We start from the raw sequence: 10,454 nt of genomic DNA, 5'->3' as shown, positions 1-10,454 counted from the left end.
AATACGTATTGAATGGGTGAATCTGCCCAGGAAGAGACTGAGATCATCCTCAGAGTTCTTTCCTACAGAAGATAGTGATGGCTGGAGGGTTGTCAGTAGTCTAGCTCTGTCACTATTTGTGTGCTCTCTCTTAGCCAAATTTCTGGCCTATAAAATGAGGATAATCTCCCAGGATTGCTCTAAGGGTCATATAAGATAATGGTTTGGCGGCACTCTGAAACTTGTAAAACTCTGTAAATCTAAAGTGTTCTTAGTTTTATGCCGTTAATGATTTTTGTGTAACTGGCATGTATCAGAAGTGCCTATCAAAAGACTAACAGGTCAGCCTGGGATAAGAGCTAAGATTTATAGGCCATGATCTTTTTTCCCAAAGATGCTAGTGTGGAGAGAGAAATACCCCATTCATGTACGGGAATAGTTTTAACATAATGTGGTATTACCGTAGAGATAGGTACAGAGTGCACGGGGTGTCTGGGTCAGCTTCCCACAGGGTGACCTTGGTTCTGGGTTTGAGGGGAGAGGGAATCACTGAGAGAGACGAGCTCCCCTGGAAGAGGGAGCTGCACGTGCCTAAGGGAGGTGATGGGAATGTGCAGCTGGGCTCGAGGTGCCAGGACAGTTCTGGGGAAACGGGAGCACGGTGGCTGTGGAAGGAGTGGGACCGTGTGAGGTGTTATCGCAGCTCCATAGGCCCTGGGGACCCAGTGAAGGATGTGAGGACAATGCTAGTGATGTGGAATGGAAAGGGAGAGCAGAGGGGTGGGTTCAGACCAGCGGTTTGTGGTCGCTATGCCCAGTGATTTTTTTAAAACGTATTTCTCCCTCTGGGCTTGCTAGCCAGACTGGAGAGGAGCAGAGGAGGTCAGAGGCAGGAGGTGGTCTATTGGGGTTAAAGGCTCACACTTTGGAGTCAGAAGGTGTGGATTCAAATTCAGTTCCACCAATTCCTAGATGTGGACTTGGGCAAGTTCATTAGCTTCTCTGAGATTCTTTATCCATAAGGTAGCAGTAAAAGGATTTGTTAGGGGAAGGTGGTGTTCAGTGAGAGCATGTGGATAAAACACCTCAGTGTAGTTCTGCAAATGTTTTCAAATCAATTCCAGACTGTAGGACGATGTAAGCAAAAGATGGTGAGGAAGTTTAAAAGCACTTCTAAAAGGGTGCTTGATGGGTGGGCACACATGCCAGTTTGGGAACATGAAACGTTGAAATCAGGAAACAGCTGAAAAGTTAGGCTTTAGGAAAACAGGGCCCAGGTCCTGGGAGCCACAGTGATTCGGGAAGCAGGTTAGAGTCAGGAGGGGCTGGAAGCAGGGGGCTAGGGTGACTCAGGGTGAGTTCCCGGGTGTCAGGGAGCATCTGAGTAGGCACTCACCCTGCTGTCATTCCTTATTTGACGTTTTATGTCGTCAATTAATGCACTGTTTTCTTTTTTAAAGGAAATTGAATTTGTTGATGGTTCACTTTTAAAATTGAAAAGTTATATTGAAGTGTATTTGGAGCAACCAGTGGAGTTTAAATTGCTTTTGGTTGAAATGGATTCTGAGGAAATTGTATGGAAAGCAAAACTGAGAGAATGTAAGTGTCTTGAATCTTGAGTGAAAACTCTGTGGGGTGTGGGGGTGGGAAGCACAGAGAGTCCCTGTCTGTCCCATCCCATAACCTTTAGAAATCTGACTCAGGGAAAGCAAGGCCCAGCTCCTGGAGCAGACGTGCTGGCTCTGGTTCTCAGATACCCATCATCCAGTGTGCCGAGGCTGCAAACAGTAGGTGGGCTTAGCTGAGAGAGGGTTGTTTTTCTCTTAAGCACGCTGAGGTTTGGATCTTAGATATTTTAATGGGCATTAGGGATATTGCGACAAAGTCTCTTCCGTGACCTGGATGTAGATCTGCATTTTGGTTGATTACACGTCTCGTTTGCCAGATCCTGCTCCTTCAGTCTTCAGCGGAGAGCTGCTGCTCTGTGTGATCACAGCTCTGCTGTGGAATGCTTTCTCCCTGTTAGTGTTTGGTGCTGAGAAGCCCTCTGGCAACCACCTCTTTCGCGCCCTCTCCTGCTCTGGGAGAAGTGGGGGAGGCTGCAGCCCATGTAGACTGCCCTGGGGAGGAGACTCCGGACCCAGGCAGCTGCCCCTGCCCCCTCCGCAGGCAGATCTGAGCTTGACCTCCGCTTCTATTTGAAGGGACTCATTAGAACAACAGACATGTGTATAGTGAACACATTTTGGAGCCAGAAGGGAGGCAGAAGTAGGGGGGTTGGGAATGAGATCGTATGGGTTCTAGTTCCGGCCTGAGAATTAACCAGCTCCATGTGGGAGTGTGGGCAAGTCTTTCAACGCACTGTGGCTGCAGTATCCTCATCTGCACATGGCACTGTGGTCCCTCCTGCCAGTGCCACATGTCTGTAGTAGAAATGATTTTTGCATCATTTGCATTTTGGATTATAGTACCATAACTCTCTTGGTATCACACATAGTCCCGCGTTGACTACAGTATCGTTCTGAAAAGCAGCACAAGTGGTAAGTGCCAGTAGCTGGACATTAAAGGGGTTTCTTTAGTCTTCTGGTCCTTTCATTCTCCAGAATGTTTATTTTGCTACAGAAATGTAATAACATCAAGGGTCTGTTAAGTATTCTGTAAATCTCTTTATCATCTGAACAACCTTTGAATCCTTTTCTAGCTTGTTTCTTCTGTATCCGTTGGGTTACATGTGGACAAATTACAACTGCTCTTCATGACATAGGATGAGTGCTGTGTCCCAGTCCGTATACATTATGTCTCTCTTTCCAAAATACAGATCATGTTCCTTGAGTCTGTATTTCCTATCATGTCTTGTGCTCTGGAAATGAAACCTGACCTGGTCATCTTGGAATTCTCAGTCCTAGTTTCAACATGAGCCTTTTCGGTAGATGTGATCAATTCTTATTCTTAGTATTATATCCTTAAGTTAGCCAGTTTGAAACAGGCCCTTTTATCCGAGTTAAATGACCTAACCCGTGAAGAGTCCTGGTTGGGACTGTGTGTTGGGGATTGTATTGTTTTTCTTGATATTCATTATTTGTTCAAATAAATGAATTTGAAACGTTACTTTTTAAAATTTATTTTTCATATTATTGAGGTCATATTGATTTATAACAGTGTGTAATTTCAGGTCTACGTTATTATATGTCAGTTTCTGTATAGACTGCATTGTGCTCACCACCAATAGTCTAGTTTTTATCCGTCACCATACATATGTGCCCCTTTACCCCTTTCGCCCACTCCCTCACCCTCTTCCCCTCTAGTAACCACTAATCTGTTCTCTTTATCCACATGTTTGTTAGTCATCCACATATGAGTGAAATCATACAGTGTTTGTCTTAGTCTGGCTCATTTTGCTTAACATCATACCCTCCAGGTCCGTCCATGTTGTTGCAAATGGGAGAATTTTGTCTTTTTTAATGGCCGAGTAGTATTCCATTATGTGTGTGTGTATATACACCACATCTTCTTTATCTATTCATCCGTTGATGGGCACTTGGGTTGCTTCCGGGTCTTGGCTATTGTGAATAATGCTGCAGTGAACATAGGGGTGCATAGATCTCTTTCAATTGTTGATTTCATGTTCTTTGGATAAATACCCAGGAGTGGAATAGCTGGATCGTATGGTGTTTCTATTTTTAATTTTTTGAGGAATCTCCCAACTGTTTTCCATAGTGGCTGTACCAGTTTGCAGTCCGACCAGCAGTGTATGAGGGTTCTCTTTTCTCCACATCCTCTCCAACATTTGTTATTTTTGTCTTGTTACTTATAGCCATTCTGATGGGTGTGAGGTGATATCTCATTGTAGTTTTGATTTGCATTTCCCTCATAATTAGTGATGTTGAACATCTTTTCATATGCCTGTTGGCCATCTGTATATCTTCTTTGCAAAAATGTCTGTTCATATCCTCCGCCCATTTTTTGATCGGGTTGTTTGTCTTTTTGTTGTTGAGCTATATGGGTTCTTTATATATTTTGGAAATTAACCCCTTGTTGGATATATGATTTGCAAATATTTTCTCCCAGTTGGTGGTTTGTCTTTTCGTTTTATTCATAGTTTTCTTTGCCTTGCAGAAGCTTTTTAGTTTGATGTAGTCCCATTTGTTTATTTTTTTTTGTTTCCTTTGCCTGAGGAGACATGGAGTTTGAAAAGATGACGCTAAGACTGATGTCAGAGTGTACTGCCTATATTTTCTTCTAGGAGGTTTATGGTTTCAGGGCTTAGATTCAAGTCTTTAATCCATTTTGAGTTAATTTTTGTGTATGTGTAAGATAATGGTCTACTTTCATTCTTTCGCATGTGGCTGTCCAGTTTTCCCAACACCATTTATTGAAGAGACTTTCCTTTCTCCATTGTATGTTCTTGTCTCCTTCGTCGAAGATTAGCTGTCCATAGATGCATGGGTTTATTTCTGAGCTTTTGATTTTTTCCCATGGATCTGTGTATCTGTTTTTCTGCCAGTACCATGCTGTTTTGATTACTACAGCTTTGTAGTATATTTTGAAATCAGAGAGTGTGATGCTTCCAGCTTTGTTCTTTTTCTCAGGATTGCTTTGGCTATTCAGTCTTTTGTTGTTCCATATAAATTTTAGGATTCTTTGTTCTATTTCCGTGAAGAATGTCATTGGGATTCTGATTGGGATTGCACTGAATCTGTAGATTGCTTTAAGTAATATGGACATTTTAACTATGTTTATTTTTCCAAACCATGAGTGTGGAATATCTTTCCATTTCTTTATGTCTTCTTTGATTTCTTTCAATAATGTCTTATAGTGTTCAGTATATAGGTCTTTCACCTCCTTGGTTAAATTTATTCCTAGATATTTTATTCTTTTTGTTGTGATTATAAATAGGATTGTATTCTTGACTTCTCTTTCTGCTAGTTCATTATTAGTATATAGAAATGCAGTTGATTTTTGTATGTTGATTTTGTACCCTGCAACTTTGCTGTAGTTGTTGATTATTTCTAATAGCTTTCTGGTGGATTCTTTAGGGTTTTCTGTATATAGAATCATGTAATCTGCAAACAGCGAGAGTTGCACTTCTTCCTTTCCAATTCGAATCCCTTTTATTTCTTTTTCTTGCCTAATTGCTCTGGCCAAAACCTACAGTACTATGTTGAATAGGAGTGGTGAGAATGGGCACCCTTGTCTTGTTCCTGTTCTCAGAGGGATGGCTTCCAGTTTTTCCCCATTAAGTATGATGTTGGCGGTGGATTTGTCATATATGGCTTTTATTATGTTAAAGTACTTTCCTTCTATACCCATTTTATTGAGAGTTTTTATAAATGGATGTTGTATCTTGTCAGATGCTTTCTCTACATCTATTGAGATGATCATGTGATTTTTATTCCAAGTTTTGTTAATGGGGTGTATCACATTGATTGATTTGCGAGTGTTGAACCATCCCTGCGCCCCTGGAATAAATCTCCCTGGATTGTGGTGTATGATCCTTTTAATGTATTGCTGCATTCAATTCGCCAGTATGTTGTTGAGGATTTTTGCATCTATGCTCATCAGTGATATTGGCGTGTAATTTTCCTTCTTTGTGTTGTCCTTGTCTGGTTTTGGTATCAGGGTAGTGTTGGCCTCATAGAATGAGTTGGAAAGCGTTCCATCTTCTTTAATTTTTTGGAATAGTTTGAGAAGGATATGTATTAAATCTTTAAATGTTTGGTAGAATTCTCCAGAGAAGCCATCTGGTCCTGGACTTTTGTTTTTTGGGAGGTTTTTGATTACTGTTTCAATCTCTTTATTTGTGATTGATCTATTCAGATTCTCTATTTCTTCTTCTTCTTTTTTTTTTTATTATAATAAAGAAAATTTTTATTTATTTTTTATTTTTTTTTAAATTTTTTGTTTATTGCAGTAACATTGGTTTATAACATTGTAAAAATTTCAGGTGTACATCATGATACTTCTATTTCTGCATAGATTACATCATGTTCACCACCAAAATACTAATTACAACCCATCACCACACATGTGTACCGAATTATCCCTTTCACCCTCCTCCCTCCCCCCTTCCCCTCTAGTAACCACCAATCCAATCTCTGTTTCTATGTGTTTGTTTATTGTTGTTATTATCTACTGCTTAATGAAGGAAATCATACGGTATTTGAACTTCTCCCTCTGACTTATTTCACTTTGCATTATACCCTCAATGTCCATCCATGTTGTCACAAATGCCTGGATTTCATCATTTCTTATAGCTGAGTAGTATTCCATTGTGTATATATACCACATCTTCTTTCTCCATTCGTCCCTTGATGGGCACTTAGGTTGCTTCCAAGTCTTGGCTATTGTGAATAACGCTGCACTGAACACAGGAGTGCATGTACCTTTACAAATTGGTGTTTTCAAGTTCTTTGGATAAATACCCAACAGTGGAATAGCTGGATCATATGGTAGTTCTATCCTTAACTTTTTGAGGAATCTCCATACTGTCTTCCATAGTGGCTGCACCAGTTTGCACTGCCACCAGCAGTGTATGAGAGTTCCCTTCTCTCCACATCCTCTCCAACACATGTTGTTTCCTGTCTTGTTAATTATAGCCATTCTGACGGGCATGAGGTGATATCTCATTGTAGTTTTGATTTGCATTTCCCTGATAGTGATTTTGAACATCTTTTCATGTGCCTCTTGGCCATCTGTATATCTTCTTTGGAGAAATGTCTGTTCAGGTCTTTTGCCCATTTTTTAATTGGGTTGGTAGTTTTTTTGTTGTTGAGATGCATGAGTTCTTTATATATTTTGGAGATTAAGCCCTTATCAGAAGTATGGTGTGCAAATATCTTCTCCCAATTGTTAGGTTGTCTTTTCGTTTTGTTGATGGTTTCCTTTGCTGTACAGAAGCTTTTTAGTTTGATGTAGTCCCGTTTGTTTATTTTTTCTATTGTTTCTCTTGCCCAGTCAGACATGGTGCTTGAAAATATGTTGCTAAGACCGATGTCCAAGAGCGTACTGCCTATGTTTTCTTCTAGAAGTTTCATAGTTTCAGGTCTTACATTCAAGTCTTTAATCCATTTGGAGTTAATTTTTGTGTATGGTGTAAGGTAAGGGTCTACTTTCATTTTTTTGCATGTGGCTATCCAGTTTTCCCAACACCATTTGTTGAAGAGACTTTCTTTTCCCCATTGTATGTTCTTGGCTCCTTTGTCAAAGATTAGCTGTCCATAGATGTGTGGGTTTATTTCTGGGCTTTTGATTCTATTCCATTGATCTGTGTGTCTGTTTTTGTGCCAGTACCATGCTGTTTTGGTTACTATAGCTTTATAGTATATTTTGAAATCAGGGAGTGTGATACCTCCAGCTTTGTTCTTTTTTCTCAAGATTCCTTTAGCTATTCGGGGTCTTTTGTTGTTCCATATAAATTTGAGGATTCTTTGTTCTATTTCTGTGAAAAATGTTGTTGGAACTTTGATAGGGATTGCATTGAATCTATAGATTGCTTTAGGAAGTATGGACATCCTAACTATGTTAATTCTTCTAATCGAAGAGCACTGAATATCTTTCCATTTCTTTGTGTCTTCTTCAATTTCTTTCAGATATGTTTTATAGTTTTTGGTGTACAGATCTTTCACCGCTTTTGTTAAGTTTATTCCTAGGTATTTTATTCTTTTTGTTGCAATTGTAAATGGGATGGTATTCTTAATTTCTCTTTCTGCTACTTCGTTGTTAGTGTATAGAAATGCAACTGATTTTTGTATGTTGATTTTGTATCCTGCAACTTTACCATATTCGTTTATTACTTCTAAAAGTTTTCTGATGGATTCTTTAGGGTTTTCTATATATAAAATCATGTCATCTGCAAATAGTAAGAGTTTCACTTCTTCCTTTCCAATTTGGATCCCTTTTCTTTCTTTCTCTTGCCTGATTGCTCTGGCTAGGACTTCCAGTACTATGTTAAATAGGAGTGGTGACAGTGGGCATTGTTGTCTGGTTCCTGTTCTTAGAGGGATAGCTTTCAGTTTTTCACCGTTGAGGATGATATTAGCTGTGGGTTTGTCATATATGGTCTTTATTATGTTGAGGTACTTTCCTTCTATACTCATTTTATTCAGAGTTTTTATCATAAATGGATGCTGTATCTTGTCAAATGCTTTCTCTGCATCTATTGAGATGATCATGTGATTTTTATTCTTCATTTTATTAATGTGGTGTATTATGTTGATTGATTTGCGAATGTTAAACCATCCCTGCGTACCTGGAATAAATCCCACTTGATCATGGTATATAATCTTTTTAACGTATTGTTGTATGGGATTTGCTAGTATTTTGTTGAGGATTTTTGCATCGATGTTCATCAGTGATATTGGCCTGTAATTTTCTTTATTTCTGTTGTCCTTGTCTGGTTTTGGTATCAGGGTAGTGTCAGCTTCATAGAATGAGTTAGGGAGCTTCCCCCGCTCCTCAATTTTTTGGAAGAGTTTGAGAAGGATAGGTATTAAGTCTTCTTTGAATGTTTGGTAGAATTCACCAGGGAAGCCGTCTGGTCCTGGACTTTTATTTTTGGGGAGGTTTGTGATTACTGTTTTGATCTTCTTACTGGTGAATTGTCTATTCAAATTCTCTACTTCTTCTTGATCCAATTTTGGAGGGTTGTATGATTCTAAGAATTGATCCATTTCTTCCAGATTGTCGAATTGGTTGGCATATAGCTTTTCATAGTATTCTCTTATAATCTTTTGTATTTCTGAGGTGTCTGTTGTAACCTCTCCTCTTTCATTTCTGATTTTACTTATTTGTGCCTTCTCTCTTTTTTTCTTGGTGAGTCTAGCTAAAGGTTTGTCAATTTTGTTGATCTTTTCAAAGAACCAGCTCTTGGTTTTATTAATTTTTTCTATTTTTTTTTGGTCTCTATTTCATTTATTTCTGCTCTAATTTTTATTATTTCCCTTCTTCTACTGATTTTGGGCTTTGTTTGTTCTTCTTTTCCAGTTCCTTTAGGTGCATTGTTAGATTGTTTATTTGAGATTTTTCTTGTTTGTTGAGATAGGCCTATATTGCTATAAACTTCCCTCTTAGAACCGCTTTTGCTATATCCCATAAATTCTGGCATGTCATATTTTCATTTTCATTTGTCTCCAGGTATTTTTTGATTTCTTCGTTAACCCAGTCGTTGTTCAGTAGCATTTTGTTTAATCTCCATGTATTTGTGGCTTTTCTGATTTTCTTCCTATAGTTGATTTCTAGTTTCATACCGTTGTGGTCAGAAAAGATGCTTGGTATTATTTCAATCTTCTTAAATTTATGGAGACTTGTTTTGTGGCCTAATATGTGATCAATCCTGGAGAATGATCCAAGTGCATTTGAAAAGAACGTGTATTCTTCAGTTTTTGGATGGAATGCTCTGTATATATCTACTAGGTCCATGTGTTCTAGTGTGTCATTTAAGGCCAATGTTTCCTTATTGATCTTCTGTTTGGATGATCTGTCTGTTGGTGTAAGTGGAGTGTTAAGGTCCCCTACTATTATTGTGTTACTGTCTATTTCTGTTTTTATGTCTGTTAATAATTGCTTTATATATTTAGGTGCACCTACATTGGGTGCGTAGATATTTACAAGTGTTACATTCTCTTGTTCGATTGTTCCCTTGATCATTATGTAATGCCCTTCTTTGTCTCTTTTTACAGTTTTTGTTTTAAAGTCTATTTTGTCTGATATGAGTACTGCTACCCCAGCTTTCTTTTCATTGCCATTTGCATGGAGTATCTTTTTCCATCCCTTCACTTTCAGTGTGTGAGTGTCTTTAGGTCTGAAGTGTGTCTCTTGTATGCAGCATATATATGTCTTGTTGTTTTATCCAATCAGCCACCCTATGCCTTTTAATTGGAGCATTTAGTCCATTGATGTTTAAAGTAGCTATTGATAAGTATGTACTTATTGCCATTTTTTATCTTTTTTTTTCCTCAGTGTTTTAGTAGTCCCTCTCTGTTCCTTTTTCCTTCTATACAGAATTGATGGTCTCTTTAGTTTGACCTCTGTCTGAAAGCTCTACTCTTTAACTCCCCTCCTCCCTCATTTTATGTTTTTGGTATCATATTTAACCTCTTTTTTGTGCATTTGTATCCATTACCCTCTTATCATGGAAATAGATAATTTTTCCTATTTGTGGTCTTCTCTTGTCCCCTTAAATCAGTCCCTTTAACATTTCTTGTAGCACTGGTTTCTTGGTGACTAACTCCTTTAATTTTTGCTTGTCTGGGAAATTTTTGATCTCTCCTTGAATTTTGAATGATAACCTTGCTGGGTAGAGTATTCTTGGCTGTAAGTTTTTTCCTTTTAGCACTTTAAATATATCGTGCCACTCTCTTCTAGCCTGTAAGGTTTCTGCTGAGAAGTCAGCTGATAGCCTTATGGGGTTTCCTTTGTATGTAACTTGTCTTTCTCTTGCGGCTTTTAGGATTCTCTCTTTATCTTTAATTCTGGAC

The 10,454-nt window shown here is 38.6% G+C and overlaps 1 protein-coding gene across 1 annotated transcript in view; it reads left to right on the top strand.

Moving 5' to 3' along the window:
• Window positions 1-10,454, top strand: part of LOC131415025 (NACHT, LRR and PYD domains-containing protein 1b allele 5-like) — a 51,322-nt gene that overhangs the window by 29,258 nt on the left and 11,610 nt on the right. The window contains exon 12 of the mRNA XM_058556468.1: window positions 1,440-1,578. Coding sequence (XP_058412451.1) covers window positions 1,440-1,578 — 139 coding nt within the window. The remainder of the gene's footprint in view (window positions 1-1,439; window positions 1,579-10,454) is intronic.

The sequence above is a fragment of the Diceros bicornis genome, chromosome 15 (genome assembly GCF_020826845.1).
Source record: "Diceros bicornis minor isolate mBicDic1 chromosome 15, mDicBic1.mat.cur, whole genome shotgun sequence".
Classification (NCBI taxonomy): Eukaryota; Metazoa; Chordata; class Mammalia; order Perissodactyla; family Rhinocerotidae; genus Diceros; species Diceros bicornis.
Note: the sequence above shows the minus strand (reverse complement) of the source record. Positions and strands in the feature narration are given on the sequence as shown.